We start from the raw sequence: 21,212 nt of genomic DNA, 5'->3' as shown, positions 1-21,212 counted from the left end.
AATCAAAGATATGTTTGTGTTCTAAACTGAGGACCCATCTTTGTTCAAAAAACGGCAACCATTTTTATTTTCAATCTTGACTCTAGCTATGGGGAGGTTATTGGAGGGTGTAGTGGGATGTGACTTCTGCTGTGTCCTGACACTTCCACTTCTTCTGCCAGTTTTGGGGCATGCTGGCTGAATAAAAGTGGGGACAGGAAGGGTTCCTGGTGCTGCTTCAGTCTCTGCCCATGGTTTACTTTCCTGGTTTATTCAAGAGAATCAAGCTCCAGGGACCACAACAGATTTCAATCTGTAAGTTTCATAGTCAAACCTAGGAAGGTAAAACAAACAGGCTAAATGACGAGAATTACTTTTGGATTGATTAATTACTTTAATTTTAGTAGCCTAAACTGTCTCCTTCAATACACCCTTTTAAAAGTCTTGTCAGTCCCTCTAAAAACATCTTCTGTTGTTACAGAGCTATAGGAAGAATAGTACAAAGCATCCTGATTCTCCTTTTGCACTGATGGAAGTCAAAAGTACTCTGAAGTATGCAGGAACTGAGTCAGCCCTCTTCCAGAAAAGCATTTTCTTCATGAGAGAAAAATAGGCTGTATGTAGTTTGTTTAATTGAGGGAGCCCTGGCTGGTGGAGAAAGTGGTTTCACTAAACTCAAATTGCCAACTTTTGCCAAGATGTGTGTTAGGGCCTAACACACTTGTATTATTCTGTGTTTCTTCTCTAGGCAGTTGACAGTGATTTTGTTAACGCTTTCAAAATCTGTTACTTTCTTAGCAAATCCAGATCCTAGAAGCCAGGGACTGCATGAAAATTTTAGTTTTATACCTGAAATTTCTGGCTCTACTGGCTGTGGAAATACCTACATCTAAAATAATCTACAAGTTCAGAAACAGGATCCAACTCATGATTTTTTTGAGTGGCTTGATTTGGAAATATTGTAAAGTACCAAGTGCAGGTGGTAGGTGGAATACAGGAATTAAAATGGGAATATCAGGATTAAAAAAGACTTCTTTACCATAAATCCGAGGTTAAGCTTCTTGAACTGGGACTTCATCTCCTTCCTGCCTATTTTTCCAGTGAAAATAGGAGTGCCTGCATCTCAAGTTCAAGATGCAACCTATTAGTAAAGTTTCAGTCAAATACTACATTGTGAAGCTCCTGAATGTGGGGAGATGTGGAGTTGTGCCTGGCCTGACTTTTCCTGCTTACCTCTACTATGATGTTTCATCTCTAGCAGTTGGAATGGGCTTTATATACAGTTTTGAGGTCTGATCATCCCTTGTATGCATTGTGATATGAAAAGGAGGATGGATAGGAGTCATCCACAGTCCTAGAGATGCTTGTCAGCTATCTTCTTGGTCTCCTCCTTTGCCTTTCTCTGTAGCATGGGATATGAATCATCTTCTTGGACCATCTAAGCACATTTATCCTACGAATCCCTGGGAATTGTGCATGCCCTAGAACACTGGTGATGCCCTTTTTCTGGGGCAGATTATAGTACTTGAGAATCCTGGTCTTTTTTTACTATAGATATTACTCTTTTTTTTTAGAATACTGAGAATTTGGACCCAGTTTTTCGTGGACCTCTGTGTGCTAAATACCTTGTACATTATTTTATGGGGTTGCTGAAGAATGGGCTCCATCTTTCAGTTTTTAATTTCCAGTCCTTTGTTGCTCAAAGACACACAGTCCCTGCTGTGTGCTGTTCCATTTACTGCTCCCTTTTCACTCTTTACTGGCCATCTTTCCTTCCCTATTAAAGTCTGTAATTCCCAATGGTATTGCTGTTTTGTTCAGTGGGAGCCATGATTAACAGTTTCCTGATTGGACTGATTTGGATCGACACCTGTCTTTTCAACCCACCAGACTTTGAACAAATCCCTCAGTACACAGGCAAATACCAACACTGAAGCTGAGGCCTCATTCTTCTTCCATTTTGTGCAGGCTTTTTACCTTAGCAAAGTGAGTGTAAAATATCAGATATCAGTCTATGCAAGCTTTAATGGCAACCAAGTGTACAATCTCATGTGCAAATGATATTTCTGAAGTTCAGGTTCAGGTCTTAAATCCAGACTGAAGTTAAAATGTAATTTGTCATAGTTTGCCTGTCGCTGCAATATTAAACGTTTTAGGAAATCAAGTGGTATTTTTTCTGCTTCCACCTTTTTTTCCTGTGCTGTTGCTGTACTCAAATGTATTGACAGTTGCAATCACCTGGAAAGATATTATTACAGTACCCAGTTTGATCCTTCAGGATGTAACATAAACAAGTTCCTTAAATGACTAGAGAACATACAACCCCGAAGGAAGCAGATAATTGCAGAAACAAGGTACTGTATTTTTGCTGCCATTTTTGGAACACTAACAACTCTGTCTAAAAAGTGGGTATTGTTAGAACTTGGTCGTCTTCTTCTTTCTGCAGAACCGTGTGTTCTGGAATTCTTCTCCAGTATTTTATCAAGATTTTCTCTTTTATGCAGGCAGAATTAACAGAAAACAGGCAAGTAAACAAACCTAAGCAAAAGCATGTTTCTGAAGTGCCAGAATTTGGATATTAAAAACAATGTCAGCCTATAATAAATTATAACCATACCTGCTATCACCTTAAATCCTCTAGAAATTTTTGCCACAGATGCTTGCCAGATGCTGCAGCACTTTCCAGCTGTTTCTCCACTTTTGGATGCACCAGACAAAACTGAGAAACCTCATCAGCTGATGGACAAACTTATGAAGGGGAAAATGGAGTAGGAGCTCCAGAGTGGGAACAGACAGAATTTCATCTAAGATGCTGCTGACTGAAGACATAGATGCCAGCTGTTTATCAGCTGGCTTCATACTGAAGGTTAATTTTCCTTTAGCATGCTCTGTACTTGTTCTTCCTCCCTTCAATCTTTTGGCTTGCTAGACTAAAAGAAGGAGTATAAGCAAGAGCCCCATGAACTTATCATTCATACAAGTGTATTATTTCATTATAATTGAACTTCTTTCTGGCAAGAAGTCACATGGAAAGCAAAAGAAGGGATCCTCCAGCTCTTCAGTGCCCTCACAAGAGGAATAACCTGGAAGGGATTGTATCTATACACATAAAATGTCAAATAAACACCAGGCATTTTTTGCATTCAAAACCCAAGCTTGAGTCCATGTAGCTCCTCCAAAGTCAAATATTCAAAGTCATTCATGGCCGTCTTATAAACAGGAATCAATGTGGCACTGATTCATTTTTAAGCATATGCAATCTGTCTGTGTATAGGCAACACTATAGATCAGTGATAGGTAAACCTGAAGTTTGGTTCTTGAATGGGCGAAGAGGAAGTGACATCATCACCAGGGTGCGGTAACCTGGTGATGTGCTGCCTCTGATGCTTTGTCATCATTGGTGTATATGGATGGTGAGCTGTGAGCAGACGCCTTAGTGCAGTGTCAGATCATCACACTGTGATTAGCTTGTAGAACTCAGTGATTGTGTTTTCTCCCTGACTGCTGGTGAAGAGAGTTGCTTCCCATCTCTCCATCTTTCTGCCTCTCTCTGTGACTACATCAAAGAGTAAAGAACAATCTCCAGTGCTTTGAAATATTGGCTAAGTCTTCTTGTTTGTTGAGAAAAGAAAGGCTCTGATGAAGCCTACAGATTCCTCCAGAACCCACATGTGATGTTTTAAGGAACTCAAGTTGAGAGTTGTTGAGCTATGTAATACACTAGATTATTTTCTGACTGCTGTGAAAATGTTCTGTTTCCCTGAGTGACATGGTGCTATCCTCCTAGTCTTTCTCTTTATGGTGAGAACAATTCGGTGTGTAACTGATTAGTGTATGTTACACAAAAACTCCAAAGAATGAATATCTGAAGGGCTTTTAGCTCATAATTCTCAACAAAGACGATTAGAATTTTTTTGTATTCAGTGCATATGGCTTGTGGTTCTCTTTGGGGAGAAGAGGGGAGAGTGTACGTTAGGGGAGAGAGTCATTCTGTTGTGCATGTGATAGAGCCGATGATGTTGCTGTCACGTAGTAGCAGTTCCTAAACTAACCACAGTGAAGAAGTCCCACTTGAGGACAGAGGAGACATTTACCTGCCTGCTTTGTGCTCCATAGCAACTACACCAAGATGATTCATCTGTGTGTGATGGACTTCAGAAACAGAAGACTTCCATACCCTCCTTATATTGTGAACTTTTTGCAGATCCTTCCATTTTCAACTCCTGCCCATGGAGGGACTCTTCCCTTCCCCCTTCCATTGCCTTGGAGCTGTTTTGCTTCTCCTGATGAATGTCAAGTGCTTTGGGCCTGCAGCCCTAATGGGTGGGGGCTAAGACTTGGATTTACCCCTGAGACAGAGTGGAGCCAGCAAAGACCGGTTATTTTAAATTGTGTGGTGACAAGCCTTTTTTTTTTTTTTTCCCTCCCTTTTTGTTCCCAGGGGATAGCTAGGGAAGTTTGTTGTGCCAAATGCTTGGAATGTGGTTTTTCTCCTCTTCCTCCCGCTTCAAAACAGAAAGAGAAAACTTTATGCTGTGAATTGTGTTAATTGGACAACATAAATCCAAACTGTAGTGCAGCATTGCTGGGCCTAGGCACCTATTGAAGTTTAATGAGAGAAGAGCCGCTCTCTCTTGCCCTCCCCTCTTTTGCTCTCCCCACGTCAAACTCTTTCTTGTGGTACAGTCCTGTTCAGATGGGAGTATGGGAATGCCAGGGAGAGTGTGTGCGTTGGTCCAAAGTTCTCACGGGTCTGAAAACAATATGTGGCTCCTTTAAAATAGTGCAGAGTGAGGCATAGACATTCTCCCAGGCCACAGTTAGTTGTGTAGCCAGTGTAGGAAAGAGAGAGATATTCCTCTGGGTACCTCTCTGAAGCGGCTGCAAGCCCATATGAGGCAAATCCATGCTGCAACAGAGATTTGATGGCCTATGTACCCTGACCATATGTTTCTGGACTGATGACAGGGTCCCATGTAGGATGTTATATGGCTTTTTACTCCTTGTGTCAGGCCTCATACTTTCTCAGAACTTCAAGATGAGGTATTGTCTTATGATTACTGACTGGCTGAAGAGGTGTCTCATTACATCCAGAATAGAAAATAAGAATCCTTCTCCCTGTGCCAGCCATGGTACTGGGAATGAATTGGTGCCCATCAGCTTGTACAGCATGTAATGGAGTCCCTTACACAAAAAGCCAACCTGGGAGAGCCTTGATCAGAGCATGAATGGGAGTGTAATTACATTGAGTGTGAAAACGTATACTTTAGCAGAGATGGACAAGTTAATCTGAAATGGCTCTGAAGTGAATGCCAGAAGCAAAAACTTCCTTTTACCAGTGATGCTTCAAGAAGAAAAGCAATTCACACTGTGGAAGAAAGGTAGATTAGGAGGGTAACAGGAAGAGAGCTTAAATAGAGGTTCCTGAGAGTCCAAAAATTTATTAAAACCAATACTGACTGGCTCTGAGGTGTGCTGCAATAAAATAATAAAACTTACTCCGAGGTAAAAATGCTTCATATGATGGTGTGAGACCAGCATTCATCCTTCAGTTCTGCATAATACAACATTAGTACAGGAGGTATTTTAACCAGCCGGTAATGTTTTACTGCTTTTTCCCACAAGCTCATCAATGTTTGTGTAACATTAAGCATTAAAACTCTTATTTTTATCAACTTCACCAGCCCTTGCTGATGCAGCACTGGAAGTCTGGGAAGAACCGCTTGCTTTTGCTTTGAGAGATGGGATGAAAGGTTAGAGGGGGTGGATGGCGATTGCATGAGCAATGCAGGTCAGGTTACTGGTGGATTCCTCTTGCAAGATAAGTGAGAGCCCTCTGAAAGGTAATTATTGGAAAGCATAAATTCCTGAGATAACCTGTCCAAGAAGAAATACTGACAGGAGCAGAGGCCATGTGTTAAAGGCTAGCCATTACTCCAGGGCAATGGGCTAACCTCTCTCTCTCATTTTTTCTGTAACCTCTCCTTGCTCACAGTTGACTCCCTCAGTTCTTTTCCTTCAGTTACTGACAAGTAACTGGTCCGGTTTATAGACCACTGTGATGGAGATTCTATACTAATTGGGGTGCAGACAAGTGGAGACTCAGTATGTAGCTAGTTCCATGTCCAAATTCTTGTTTAGTCATTGTCTTTCCTTGTCACTGTCATTATCACTGCAGTGTTCAGGTAGCTTTTACAGGATGTCTGGAAAAAAGAAAAGTTGCTCTTGTTTCTTTAACTGATTTTTGTATAGAAGAGCTTCAGCTAGCTTTCAGGGGTGACATGGAGTCAGCTTTGCCTCTGAATGAAGAAAATTGCTGGATTGCATTTGGGGAAGGAAGTCTTGAAGAGTGAGAAAACAAATTTCAGAAGAAAAGATGGAGGGAAACTGGGAAATAAGTGCCTTCTCTCGCTATGGCTTTGTTATGCAAACTCTCTGTGTCTCATCTGTAATGTAGAGATAATGATATCTACCCAGCTCCTATTTCCACTGGTTGATTGATTAATGACTCTCTCATGATCCCCAGATTACACTTTTGTGACCTACAGCTTAAACTACTGCAGTGTATTACATCTCAGAAAGAAAATGGAAGTAATGTGTTAGCTCTGGCTAGTTCCAGCTGGGAAAACATGATAAACTGACCTGAACAGGCTTGCCCATGTGTACCCGCTTCTAAGACCTCATTCTAAAAGTGCACTGGAGCATGTGCTGTCTGTCCAGCTGCCATCTCTCTTCAGCAGGATATTCAAGTATCTGCCTAATTTTGAACTGAAAGGGACCCGTGCACTTGATGAAGTGCTTTGCTGACCTGGGACCTGATGCTTGGTCATGGGCAGGGTTTCGTCATGAGTCTTTGAAAACTTCAGTGAACACACAGGACCAAAGATGGATCTGAGATCTACCCTAGCATGATCGGGGTATGCATCAAACAACTGGAGTCTTTAAGAATAGTGAAACTTGCCAAAGGAGTAAGTTGTTTGAGCAGAAGAGAGGATTGTGCAGTGATAGTCGCAGCAACGCACTTCTGCAAGCTTTGCTAATTGCTAAGTGAATTACAAGACTTTTCTGCCTGCTTTAACTGTTCTACAGTAATAATCACCTCAATCTGATACTTGAGCTAAGGTGGTGCTGATAGCAGGAGTCAAGCTGGAAGAAAAACACGTGCAAGGAAAGTTGGCGTATAGGGGAACAACCATCAGATATTTGAGTTTCTGAAAGCTAGTTGTGGCAAGTGCTTTCTCTTGACTTTATATTAGAGAGTTCCTCTTATATGCTGTGTAAGTATCTACAGAAACAAGGGTACAGATGTTTGAAACCTCACTCCTCAGAGTTAAAGCAATGTGTGTATTTGAAATGATGGTTTTCTCTGCTCCCATGGGATGTGCTCCAGGTGCAGAAGATCCTGTGCCTAGACCTTTGAGTTAGTTCAAGTGTGCTCTCAATATGGGGCATTCTTTATGCTGAGGGAATTGTGAGATGATGTGTTGGAAGACACAGTGCATTTGTTTCACCTTTTCTAACATCTACTGTTCGTTTTTGAGAAGTAATAATGATACTTCAGCAGAGGAATGCCCGTAATCTGCCCTATTTCCATTTGTGGGTACAACTGCGGGAAGGAGGTGAGAAAAGGAAACCTAATTCACAGTCCTCTTGGGAATTCCCCTATGCAGTATGAGTCAAGTATATCCCTGCTGTATGTCTGCTGAGGTCAGTAAATTTATACAACTAACAGAATGATTGTTCCTGTGTATTCAAGAGAAATAGTAACTCAAAGAAACATAACCTTAATTATCTGGGCTTAAGATGACTTTGCAGAGAACAGAAAACATGATTTCCCATTGTAAGTGTTTCATGTGGTTAATAATTATTAACTGGGTAGAGTAGATTTTTGTGTTTTCTTACATGTGTATTCTATTTGTCATTTGTATCATGACTGAGGAACTGAAAGAGCTACCCATTCAAGATTAGTAACTTTATCTTTAAAGTATTGGCTACAGCTGACTTTTTTTTTCCCCAAGGCTGACCTCAGAGGCAAAGTAAACTGTAATAATTATGTGGTTTTATTCTAGATCTATATAAATCTCTGCTTTGCTACTTGTGTGATCATTTTCACCTGAGCAAAATGGATTGTTTCCTGTAGCGGGATTTCCTTTGCAGCAGGAGATACAAGGTTCCTACAAAAGAAGCAAGTCAGCAGAAGAAATGTGAGCTCACTAACTTTCTAGTCATAGGACAGGAAGAACCTAAAATATTAATGTAATACAGTTCTGTATGGTGGGGAAGCTTGCCTGCCATTTAGGAACATTTCTACTACTCTTTTGCTTGCATGTTTAATTCAATCTCTTCTAAATTCTGCCATCTGGATTGAATGGCACTGTATATTACTCTACTAAATAACTGCACAAGGTGCAGGGGAAATCCCAGCCTGGGAACTTCCAACAGGGCTAGCAGAGGATAATCAGATCAGGACCGTGCTGTAGAGCTCGGACAGTTGTGACTCTGACATGGCTAAAAGCATGCAAAACCCTCATGCTTTTTCCTGGCATCTCGCTGCCTGTTGAGATCTGATGGAGATACATGGCATCATGAAGGATGGGGTACATAGAGGCACATGAATAGAATGCTTTCATCAGCTTAGCTGATGTCAGTTGGGCTACCAATGGTGTTGGTAGGGAAAAACTCCTTCCATTTGTATATGCTGTGTCTCCCAAGAGGGCTGTGCTGACTGTGACCTAGCTGTCACCAGTGATGGTGTGGACAGGCTTTTTCCCATTGCAAACAAACAAGTGTGCTACTTGAAGCTGATTTTACTGCCGGTTGTACTGCTGGAGACTACCTCTGGTGACAGAAGGGGTTTTGTGAGCTCGCCCTCAGCTGCTTCAGGCAATGTCAGCTGGATTTGCTCAAACAGATCAAATGGCCTTGCCTGAAGTAGATCAGGGAGCACTTGCACAAGTATTGCTACTGGCGGGAGGTGTGGGAGCAGTAAGCTGTAGGAGACAAGCAGTGAAAAGCAGCAGGGTAGGAGGGGGTGATATTTTTAGCCAGCACAGCTAGAGCTAGGAGAGGGTGTCTGTTTATGAGCTGAGCATCTTTTAGTATAGGCAGTGCCTAAAGTAATGCACACAATTTATTAGTAAGTGTAGGGTGTTACCCATGTTCTGCAGGAGAACTGTTAAAGTGACAAAGGAAGTTGCAGCAGAGTCATTTGTAGAACTCTGGTTTGGTGACTTCCCAGTGCCAGCTCAGGTGATAGATTATGGTTTTTACTAATCTACCTTTCTCCTGGATGTAGGATTGCAAAAGATAGGTCCACTGTGGAAAATCGGGACCGAGGGAGTTGAATGGATAGACTTCGTCTTTGGCTACATCTGGCCCCTAAGGCTATGATTGCACGAAGCCAAACAGACTTCTGTAACCCCAAGCCCCAGCAGCTTGAGATGCTTTAAAAAAAAAAAAAAAATCTCTTGTATGTTGTCATGTCCAATCTAATATTGTTGGTGAAGTTTTCATTAGTTCATTCTTTTAGTAATTGGAGAGAATTTTTGACCTTTTGGGGGAGGTTAGGACCAAGCTGAATTCTGACTGCTGTCTTCAGATACAGAAGAGGTCTAGGTTATTACCTTTCACACCTGTTGTTCATTTAATTGGATGATGCTGCATCTCTTTAAAACAGAAACCCTGGCCTGAGAAAGAATATATGCTCTGAGATATCCCTAAGGAGTCTGCCTCTGAGATTAACCTAATTGGTCACTGTGCTGAGTCTAATAGAGATTGTATGCAATGCTTGTCTCTGGAAGCACTTTAGATAGCCTGGAGTACGGCATGGAAACTGCTGCTGTTACCTTTCCATGGAAATGGAAGAAAAGTAAGAGGAGAAGTGAGCGAATTACCACAAGCACCATACTATAATTGTTCACAGTCCAGTATATATGAATGGGGCCAAGAACTTAATCTTCTGAAATACCTCCTCTAAGCACACATCATCTTGTACCATACACAGATACCTGTTGTATCTAGCCAACAACTCTGCGTGTTAACTGTTGAGTAAGATGCACGTAGTGATCCCACTTTTTTGGTTTTGAGAGCTGGGAATGTTGCTCCAGGCCTTGTGCGAGGAGGCCCTGTGCAGCTGCAGGAAGAGGAACTCCTCCAGCTCTGGTCCTTCTTCCTGCACAAAGATGGCAGCACCTCTTGACCCTGAAAGCCAGATTTGGCCTGCAGGCAGCAGGCAGCGAGATACCCTGATGTACCACGTCTTCCCGGCAGTATTAACTTGTGCTGCTGTTTCTTTTCTTTAAATGGAAATGCTGGCAGAGCTCTCATACTTCCACAATACTTTTGAGGATGGGGCTAATCAGATCAGTTTTCCCCAAAGTGTAAGCTATGCCTACCTTTTGTCATTTTTCTTCAGAGACAGATTTTTCGCATGAGATGATACCTGTAGTTTCACACTGGATTAAATTACAGTCTAAGACTGTTTCCAGAGTAGTGAATTTAGCTCACTCTATGAGGTCAGGTTCTCTGTTATGATTCAGCATCACACCGTGATTCAAGCAGTGAGAAACCTGTTGATTCTGGCTACAAATAGCCAGTAGGGATTTCCAACCCGCCAGGGGAAGTCTGCTGATAAATACCTGGCAAAAGGGGATTCCTTTGCCCTTCTACACATAGGGGATGGGCTAATGCTGGGTGTACGAATGAGGGTGCTGGAAAATCTCACACTGGTCTTTCACTGATCTAGGATTCAACCTAGACTTGTAGCTCAGGACATCTCCTTGACTGCTGTAATGTCTGGGCTGTGCCAGTGCTGACTCAGGAACTTGTCATCAGCTCTCTGATGGCTCCTGATCTCTTGCACCGCATACAGTCCATGCACCCAGCACAGTACTTTTGAACAAGTGCTCGAAAGCTTGTCTATTTTGGCTTGGCTGTATGAGTTCCAATGAAAGGCATTAACTCTCCTTGTAAGCCTTTCCTTTAATTTACCCTTCGATCATTGCTGCTCCAGCAACGCTGTCTCTGCTTGCAGCATTTGTGGTCCGATTTGTGTGCTCTGTCTACTACCGAAACAGTTCTGCTAACTTTTTTTTTTTTTTTTTCCTGACTCCCATGCTGGGGGGAGTTATACAGGCCTTTTTTTGTCCATCAGGTGAAATTACTCAGTATGTATAGAAATGAAATAGATGTCTTGATGACTCTGGCTCTTCTGGAGTCTAGGATAGACATCTGTTTGTGGGTCTTTACAAAGCCGCCAAGTTTATGTTAAAAACTGAAAACCTGAGTTTTCTGTAGCCCATCTGGAAATCCTGTTTTGCCTTTGCTCATGTTCACACCCCTTACATCATTAGAAGATGTTGTGCAGGGACAGACACAACTGACCATTAGAAGAAAACTGAATCTGCACATTCCTGCACTTTCTGACTTGCCCTTGGAGTTTGTGGTAGGATTTTGAGCAATCTGTTATGCTTCACCTAATGTCAGGAAAGCCATTCTGTATTTCTGTTGAGTCTTGGTATCTACCTCTCTGCAGCTGCAAAGGGTGCATGATCATAGTATTTAGGAGCTGCCTATCAACTAGAAGTTCCAGAGTACAGCCAAAGGAGGGGCCCAGCCAGTCCTTTATTGCTTAATGCTTAATAGTGGTCTGATACTCTTGAATATGTTATGTTTTCTTTTGCTTGGATCTTTTGATGAATGTTGTGTTAGCATCTTGCAGTGTAATGTGAGGATGAGCAGAGCAGAATGCTTTATCTCTTCCAGGAAGATGATCTGGAGCTGGGGGTCTGCTGTCCGAAGGCGCTGCAGGAGTCTGGTGATACTGGGCTCTGTTAAGCACAGGTTTCCAGTTGTATCTGCTGTTCTGAGTGTAGAAAGGAAAAGCAGCTGTTGAAGCAGTTTGAACTTAGCCTGCTGTGCCCTTTGTGAAAACCAGTGGTGTTTCAGAGTGTATGAGGAAAAGGCATGAGGAGAGGCCGGGGACTACTGATGTCTTTGGCTTGTGCTGTGTTAGGGTAGGTACTACAGTACTGCAACTAGCTCTGTCTTTGTTGCTTATCTAGTCTAAGGCAGAGAGTCATAGTAGGCCAGCCCAGATGTCAAAAACAGACATGAGCACGGCCAGTCCACTGCTTGAAAAGAGAATTATTCTGGAGAGAGAGAGAGAGGGGAAGGGCCTCTTCATGATTGTGTCTATTAGATTTCCCACATTAGTTTCTGTCTTTGAATCGTAAACAACGTTTGTAACATTTCCCACTTCCAGCCAGCCTCACTACTAGCTCTTCTGACTTCAGCGTCTGCCAGCCATGCTTCCCTTGCTTCAACACTGAGAGATGTGGGTGAGTGCTGTCTTCATGAGGGGGGAAAAATACATAAAGCTGCATGTCATCAGTGTAATGGCTGGCATTGCTGCCATGGCTGTATGGATATACTTCATCATATTCCCTCGAGATTTTGCACAGATATTAAATAGAAGTGGTGGAAGAATTGAGCCCTGTGGCATCCTTCATGTCAAGGCTCATGGAAAGGAGAGCAGCTGCCTATTGGGAGTCTCCTGGGATCTACTGGAAGGGGACGACTGTAGCCAGCTCAGTGTAGTTCTCTCAGCACTTGCTAAGACATGCATTTGAGCAAGCTATACCTCATGGTCTGCAGTGTCACAGGCAGCTGATAGCTCAGGTAGCGTCTGCATGATTTCTCAGTCTCTGTCCATCTTTGTGAGAAGGCCTAAGACCCCACTGGTTCTTCACTTCCAGACTCTATGAATGTCTCCAAAAGGATAGTGTGAAGTATTTTCTGAAGCTATGTTGCATCATTTGTTTCCCACCACTTCTCAGATCTTTCCCAGTTTGAAACTGGTTGGCAGTGCTTCTGAAGAACAATTTCTGATTTAAAATGTCTTTTTCAGTTATTCTCAGTGTTCCTCACAATATCAAATGATCTAAAACACAAGACTAGAGGCTAAAAGTATAGTAAATGAAAACACCATGGTCTTGAGGAGGGCAAGTCCTACATTTTTGATCATGGCTGAGGACCATTGCAAACTTCATAAGGAAAAGTCTGTTGCTTTCTGTTGCATGATTAGTCATTTCTTTCTGTGCTATCAGCTTTTTACTTGCCTAGTCATGTAGGGAGCATGGTTTTAGAGGGTAATGACTAGAAAGGGGCCTGGCCTCAAGAACTGGAGACAATCTAGATTCATACTCAAGGGATCTTGTGAAAATTTAAGAGCTGTGTTTAAAGAGGACTGGTTCTTCGTTATACAAGTTTTCCAGGGGTGATGTGGACCTCTAATCATGGTTGAGCTTGGCTGGTTCTATGTCTTCAGTGAGTGCTCTCCTTCTCTGTGGTAGGCACTGCAGGAGGGGTGTGATAGATTCTGCCCATTTTGTAGCTTTTGTAAAAGGTGTAGTGCACTCAAACAGCTGAGACTTTGCAGGATGGGCTGGAAAGTAGTGGTGGAGTGCTGCTCTGCTGCTTTCAGGGCCCATCAAGATCTCTTGTCAGCAGAGAAATGAACATCCTGAAGCAGCTGGAGTGAAGCCAGGCTCTTCTTGGTCCCTGTTGCTAATTTACGGGTTTATAAGCCAGGCCAGTTCTTGTTGGTTTGTGTTTTTGGTTTTTTTTTCATTTAAGGCATGCCTAGACAGAGGAGTCATGACACTAGGTACTGTACAGAAAAATAGTAAGCTGGAGTCTGCTCAGAAACCTTATGGTCTAGTTAGATCAGGCAGGCAAAGGTTGAGAGAAGGAAAGCGTTGTTCTTCACTGCCTTTGTTATTAGCTGACCTGATTCCATGATAGAAAACCTCAGTTTCTTAACACTTAAAAGGACAGTGACCTCATGAAAGTCACAGGGTCTGATCCTCCATCCTGGTGCCTGTTCTCATGCCAGTGACTACCTGGAAGGCTGTATAGAATTGCACCAGCCTCACGTGGCTGTCCCAGGACCCACGGGGCTGGTGGTGATTTCAGAGTGCTCACCTCCCAGTCACGCTGTGCTTCCGCTGCTCTGAGCCTGCTGCTTAGTTTCAGTCCTGCCCTTTTTCACCAAAAAAGAGCCCCGAACTCCTACTAGATATATACCTCTCCTATGCAGCCTTGCAGAGGATTATAATAGCATAGGTTGTTCTTTTCCAAGCCAGGGAGCTTTTATTAGTCTGTCAGAACTGGGTTATTTTAGTGTCCTCAGGCTGGAATGTATATGCAAAGCCTGTGCGTATGCCAGCAGTGTCACCGGCCCGCCTGTCCCAAGCATCTGGGATTTCACCTGTGGCCCTGCACTGAGGGGCTGTGTGCTTTTTTTCAGTGTGCTGAGAACTTTATTCTGTATTTCCAGTTGTGCTGCTTCCAGTATGATTTGCCTTCCTTGGCCAGCAGTTGTTCATGTCTGCTCCTTGATATTTTTTCCCCAGCATCTTTGAAATCTACACATATGCTGATGATTTTGTGTCATTAATATAAATCTAGACAAGTCTGTGTGACCTTTCACTCCTGTGTCCAACGGGAAGAATTGACCCTTGCAGTCAGTCACAGCGCAGCACTGACTCATACATACTTTTCACAAAAATAATGCGGAAATTCCCCATAGTTTTTGCAGATAGTTTTTTCAGGAGATGAAGTGTAAGTCTTCCATAGCAACACAGTTTGGGAAAACTATGAAGCATGTAACATCAGATAATTAATCTTTCTGACATATGATACATTTTTTATTATTAATATTGTCCCTTTATTTTTTTCTCTTTGTGTATCTTGCTCAAATTCAGCCGATCTGTTTGAATTTCATTTGAGCTCTTGTGCTCTTCAGTCTTATTCCCGCCCTTGTCTGTTCTCCAGCTCCATCGCAAACCTCCTGGGAGCGGGCTGGGATTTGTCCCACCTCCATGACTCCACAGTGATGAGCATACTTTCACTTTTGTGCCCCAAACCGTACTTTATAGTTTTTCTGCATAAGGTAAAATGTGCTGTGTTTAGATATGTGGCACTGAAAACAAAGAAAAAAAATATCCCTAACTTCAAAGATCCTCAAAAAAAACCTAACTGAAATTTGGAACAAGTCAGAGTCACTCCAGTGAAGACTAATAGTAAAACAAAACCACCCAACAGTAATGGCAAAGAAGCTCTTTTCCACTGAGATGTGACTGTTATAAGGAAATACTGTTTCTTTACTTTCCTATATTTGATTACTTGTCACTTCTAAAAATTCCATTTATAATTAAAGTCAGAGCAAGTCCTCAAGGTCCCAGTATCAGAATACCTTTCCAGTGATTCCTTAGGGGCTGGGCTTTTTGATCATGTTCACTGTAGTGGAGCCAAGGGAAGCTTTCTTAAAAGTATGGAAGTGACTAAATGCTTCTCCTAAATTATTATTTTTCTTTAAGGCAAAAGATGCATATTTAAAATCTGTAAAATAAATACAATGAAATATCTAGACTACAAGATCGTGTCAAGAGTGAATCTGACCCATTAGCTTGGTAGCTTCTCTGCCATCAGGATCTCAAACCCCCTTTTCTCCCTCTTAGAAAAATCTGAGATTTAATCTTATATCCTACCTGAAAGTGTCCTTTAAAGCCAAATATTTAACATTCTAAGATTTATAGTGATTTTCAGTCTTAGAATAAGGTGGAAAAGTGAGGTCATCTCCAGCCGGATCCTATATCTGGGTTGTTGAGATGTATTGTTTTTGTTCATATGGATGCATTGTGGTGTGCATATTCTAATGAATGGAGTAATTTTTAGCATAAAGAAAATCTATGCAGTGGTGGCAGTTTGTTGTCATACAGCTGTGCTCTTCCTTCCAGTAAACTCCTTGGAGTTAGTGAGCATCCCTGGCTTAACGTAGGGGGAATCTGAAATAGCTCTGTGGAAGCTCAAGTGTTTGTGGAAAGAGCTGTTAATCTTTGATCAACTGGAGTCTCCTTGTTACTGACTTTGATTACACAAGTGTACAACTTTAATTACAGCTTTTAATAAGCTTTCATTTCTTCCTAGTCACATTCTTTGTATAGTGGTACAGCTTATCTTTTCTTTTCTCCTCTGCTCCCCTTCCCTCCCCCCCGCCTTTTTATGGGAAAAGGGGTTTGAGGTCATTGCGGGGGACTCAGTGTCCAGAGGGATCTCACTTTGCCCACGGCTCTGCCCTCTACTTGCTTGTACAGTTCAGAGAGCTCTGCCCTTCAGCTGCCCTCCAGAGATCCCCACACCAGCCGCTGCCCAGAAGCTGCTGGTCAGGAGAGGGGGACCAGGCTGTGGGACACCACGTTCACAAATGTTCACTGCTGCATGAAACCACTGAACAACCCTTAGAAAGTCTCCACAGCCAAAGGATGTACTGACTCCTGTGTGCAATTCCTGCTTGTGGGAGACTGCGCCCTTCTCTCCCTTGGGGACGCTGAAATGTGGTGGCTGAAGTCAGAGTGGCGGAGGGCAGCGGGAAGGTGGTGGGCTCCAGCATCTAGCCACGGTGTCTGTTCCACATCCAAGGACCCACCATGTTGGATACCCTCTGCTCTATAGAGAAATGACCTGGTGAAAGCTTTGTGAGAAAGCAGACTTGTAAATAATTGAGATATGGCTGAAAACAATCATAAGGAAATGCTTTTTTTCGCATTAATTGTATTTCAGCTGTGGAACTCATCACCCCACAACATTTTAGGTATGACAAAGATAAATGGGTGAAGAGTTGATTGGATAAATTAATGGAAGAAAGATTCATCAAGGTCTCTTAAACATAATATCCCCACCATTGGGTAACCTAAGACCTGGGGAAGTTAAGTTCTGATTATCAGAAGTGAGAATAGGGAACCACAGGTGCCTCCCTCTGTATTTGGCCTCTGCTGTTGGCCCCTGTCAGTGAGAGGATATGGGGCCAGAACAGCCCAGGGGAAAAGAGTATGACTGGCATGGAAGTCATAAGGTGCAACTGAGAAGTGACTTGAAAGACGTGAGTCAGAAAAAAGTCACAGATGGTAAACAGAGCAATTTGCACGGATTTGACGTTCAGAGGTGTGCTAAAGGAGTATACTTTTAAATTGCCAGTTGTGCCTACGAAAGAGGGTAGCACGGAAAACTGATAGAACAGGAAAGGAAGCCTCTTTTATCTCTATGCATGCATCCCTTCAGCTCCCTTGCTGTGCATGCTATACTCTTTTTGCACACTAATGAAGATCAGAGTCAGAGCAAGTTATGCTATATATCACTCTGCTCCTATTTTCTAATGAACTTGCCCTTAATGGGTAGCTTTCCTAGCTATTCATGTCACGACTGAGTTTCACCTTGACAATAGATCAAGAATGAGGTTCAGCAGCGTGGCCCACCTACTTTGCAGTGCTCCAGTGTGACAGCTGCTTTGCGTCTTCAGCATAGCTTTACTTTGATGCTTTTCCCTGTTTAGAAGAATCTGGAGTGAGCCTTTTGGTAATCTCCAGCAGGCAGAGTTTTTAAACCTTTCTCAAGGGAAGATGAAGATTCTACAGAATTTTTGAACAAATAGTTACTTATGAAGTAAGTGACATTGTCTTTAGAACTGTTCCTCCCACTGGGCTTCAGAGGAAAGCAGCATTTGCCATGCTGGATCTTACCAGTCACTGTTGTAGCCTGCTGCTGTTGGTGCCTCAGGCATGACTGCGGAAGCCTCTGGAAAGGTTATGACAAAATGTCTAGTCTGACCATTGCAGACATGGCCGTAGTTGTTGAAGGGTGTGTTTTCATGCCTCAGAAGCACGCAATATGAAGACTATGTCCTTTGCTCTTACAGGTTCTCTGACACCAGAAATGCTGGGCTGAGGTTCTTCTAAACTTGGCTGGCTTTCTGGTTTCTCAAAATACGCTGCAGGAGTTGCTGTAACATAGGACTGACATGACTGATTTGCTGAATTGGCTAGACAAACTATGGGGGAAAGAGAAACAATAGAATGAGTTCGCTGTGGTGTATATGTTGCCTGACCCAGGGTCATGGGCCAGTGTGGTTGCATCATTTGCTCATTCAGTAGCTAGGCACTACTGAAAAGATCTGTGTCCAGTTCCTGAGAGTCTGATCTTTTGGTGGCACTTTCTGCATGATCTGCTCCAGCAGCGTCTTGTGTCAGCAAGTTTTGCATGTGTTCAGGGAAAGTTCTTCTGCTTGTCCATTTAAAAACTAACCCTATGCCCCCTTTTTCCTCGTCTTGTTTGAGGGGGCAGTGCAATCTTTCTTACTCTCAGCTCTGTCTCTTTTGGCAGACTCGGGGACCAGTTCTACAAAGAAGCAATTGAGCACTGTCGCAGCTACAACTCTCGGCTGTGTGCTGAGCGAAGCGTCCGCCTTCCCTTCCTGGATTCACAAACTGGGGTAGCTCAGAATAACTGCTACATCTGGATGGAGAAGAGGCACAGGGGACCAGGTTGGTAGCGTTGTGTCTGTGTATGCATGTGCATGTATGAAGGGCTGGTCACTGAGCCCTCATGGGGTTTAATTAATACGAGCTCAAACCTGCTACAGGCCACACAGAAGAGAAGCTGCCTAAACCTCTGTGCCTGCAGGGGATTTCCTTTAGTAACTGCAGAGAGCTCATACTAATTATTCTCTCTCTACCCTAAGAAGAGCCTGACATGGTAGTTTCTAAGGCCACATCATTGTAGCTCTTTTAATGCTATTGATCCCAGTCTGTAGCAGAATACACAATGCTCTTCTCTAAGCAGGACTGGAATTATCTTCAGGGTTGAGAAGTGGAGGTGGGAGTTTCTCCGATGAATGCTGAAAATAAAGATTTATATTGGGAAGGGCATAAAGCTGAGGTAAAATTTAGGAGAGTCCAGTTATTGCCGTGAACGTTGTTCTGATGGCTAGAAATATACCTATAACTCCTGGTTTTGCTTTGGACAAGTTACTTGGATATCTGGAGCTGCAGTTTCCTCAGGTGCAGCAAGAAGTTGGTGTAAGTCCTTGTGTGGACCTTGCATGGTATATGGCTTCACTAAGGGTAAATTGTGCCTGACAAATTTGGTGGCCTTCTATGATGGGGTTACAGCGCTGGTGGATAAGGGAAGAGCAACTGATGTCATCTACCTGGACTTATGCAAATCTTTTGACACTGTCCCACACAACATCCCTGTCTCTAAATTGGAGACATACGGATTTGATGGATGGACCACTTGGTGAATAAGGAATTGGCTGGATGGTCACGCTGAAAGTTGTGGTCAATGGCTCAATGTCCATGTGAAGACCAGTGACAAGTGGCATTCCTCAGGGGTTGCTGTTGGGACCAGCACTGTTAACGCCTTGCTGGGGACATGAACAGTGGGATCGAGTGCAGCCTCAGCATGTTTGCCGACAAGGCCAAGCTGTGTGGTGCGATTGACGCTGGAGGGAAGGGAAGGGCCATCCAGAAGGACCTGGACAGGCTGGAGAGGTGGGCCCATGTGAACCTCATGAAGTTCAACCAGGCCAAATGTAAGGTCCTGCACATGGGTCGGGGCAATGCCAAGCATGAATACAGGCTGGGCAATGAGTGGATTGAGAGCAGCCCTGGGGAGAAGGACTTGGGGGTATTGCTTGATGAGAAGGTCGACATGACCTGGCAATGTGTGCTCACAGCCCAGAAAACCAACCATACCCTGGGTTGCATCAAAAGAAGTGTGGCCAGAAGGTTGAGGGAGGTGATTTTCCTCTTCTACTCTGCTCCTGTGAGACACCCCCCTGCAGTCCCGTGTCCAGCTCTGGGGCCCCAAACATAGGAAGGCACATGGGTCCAGAGGAGGCCACAAAGATGATCTGAGGCTGGAGCACCTCTCCAGTGAGGACAGGCTGAGAGAGTTGGGGGTGTTCAGCTGGAGAGGAGAAGGCTCTGGGGAGACCTTAGACTGGCCTTCCAGTACCTAAAGGGGGCTACAGGAAAGCTGGAGGAGGACTTTTTGCAAGGGAATGTGGTGACAGGACAAGGGGTAATGGCTTTAAACTGAAAGAGAGTAGATTTAGATTAGATAGAAGGAAGGAATTCTTTTCTCTGAGGGTGGTGAGGCCCTGGCACAGGTTGCCCAGAGCAGCTGTGGCTGCCCCCTCCCTGGCAGTGTTCAAGGCCAGGTTGGACGGGGCTTTGGGCAACCTGGGCTAGTGGAAGGTGTCCCTGCCCGTGGCAGGGGGTTGGAACTAGTTCATCTTTAAGGTTCCTCCAAATCCAAACCATTCTATGATTCTATGATGATTCTATGATTCTTGAAGAGCTTTGTCTAATGCCTGTTCCACAGCTCAGTGAAGCTCAAGGGAAAAGAGCACTGTTATTTTTGTAGACTTTGGTCAGTCTTTCCTTTGTTAGAGTAAATCCATCTGAAATCCTTGTTTGAAAGGCAAAGGACAGTCACCAGTTCGAAGACTAGAGATACTGCTCATACAGATGTCCTTCTGAACCCCAGGGAGAATTTTGCTAGGGTATGGCTCAGTATCTGACTCACCATTAGCTCAGGGAACAGGTTTTTTGACAGCACCAAACTGCGTTTCTTTTTTTTTGTTTTTTTTTGTTTTTTTTTGTTTTTTAGTGCAGATAAGAGAATCCAGGCAGGGAGGGGGCTAGTGTGCATGGGCACTGGAAGCATGACATGCACATGTGTGCATATACACATGACAGTTTCTGTAAACCATACTGAAAAAAAGCCCCAAAACTCCAGATCTGGAATTATGGGAAGGTACAGCCTGCTCTTACCTCCTCCACTGACCAGGTGGAGTGGAAGGAACGCATAGAATATTTCCCTCCCCTCCTGGGGCTAAGAAAGCAATTGCCATTTCTAAAGGCTGCTTAGCTGAAACTTTCTCTCTTCCTTTTCTAGGATATGCTGAGGGAAGGGTCCTTGTACTGCTTCTACTCCTAGAATATCCAAAGTAGATTTAGTATTGTCCTGCAGTACCATCAGAAAACTTCTATAGTAAAATGCGGCCACTTCTGGTGCAGGAAGCAACAGGTGTTTTACCAGCTTTAAAAATACCCTGAGAATGTTTCAGCTGCCAAAACTACTGGGGTAGTCTGGGACCGCTGAATGTGGTTTACAAGCTGGGAGTTGCCTGAGATTCTGGGCTCACCCTTCTTTTGTAGGTTGCTTCATGACCACAGTTGGGTTTTTGTTTCAGCTGAAAATTCCCCATTCCTAAGAGATTATACTACTTTGGCAAAACTAGCTTGCTTTTTTTTTTTTTTTTTTTTTTTTGCTAATCCGTTTACCCAAGGAATTTCTGTTCTTGTAGCATCTGGTTATGAGTAAGGTGC

General features: G+C 43.4%; 1 protein-coding gene across 6 annotated transcripts in view; it reads left to right on the top strand.

Annotated features, from left to right (window-relative positions):
- The window catches only part of DPF3 (double PHD fingers 3), a 154,319-nt gene that overhangs the window by 38,760 nt on the left and 94,347 nt on the right, over positions 1 to 21,212 (top strand). For 5 of the 6 annotated variants that reach the window (XR_003398565.1, XR_003398564.1, XM_026850099.1 and 2 more), the window contains exon 2: positions 18,199 to 18,359. Coding sequence is in view for 4 of the 6 variants with exons in the window: in XM_026850099.1 (XP_026705900.1) it covers positions 18,199 to 18,359 (161 nt within the window). In the remaining 2 variants the exon portion in view is untranslated. Of the gene's footprint in view, positions 1 to 12,298; positions 12,318 to 18,198; positions 18,360 to 21,212 lie in introns of those variants that run through there. The other variant, XM_026850102.1, reaches the window with a different exon arrangement.

Source organism: Athene cunicularia, assembly GCF_003259725.1.
Source record: "Athene cunicularia isolate RWA chromosome 5 unlocalized genomic scaffold, athCun1 chr5_part1, whole genome shotgun sequence".
NCBI lineage: Eukaryota > Metazoa > Chordata > Aves > Strigiformes > Strigidae > Athene > Athene cunicularia.
This window is presented reverse-complemented; position numbering and strand designations above follow the sequence as displayed.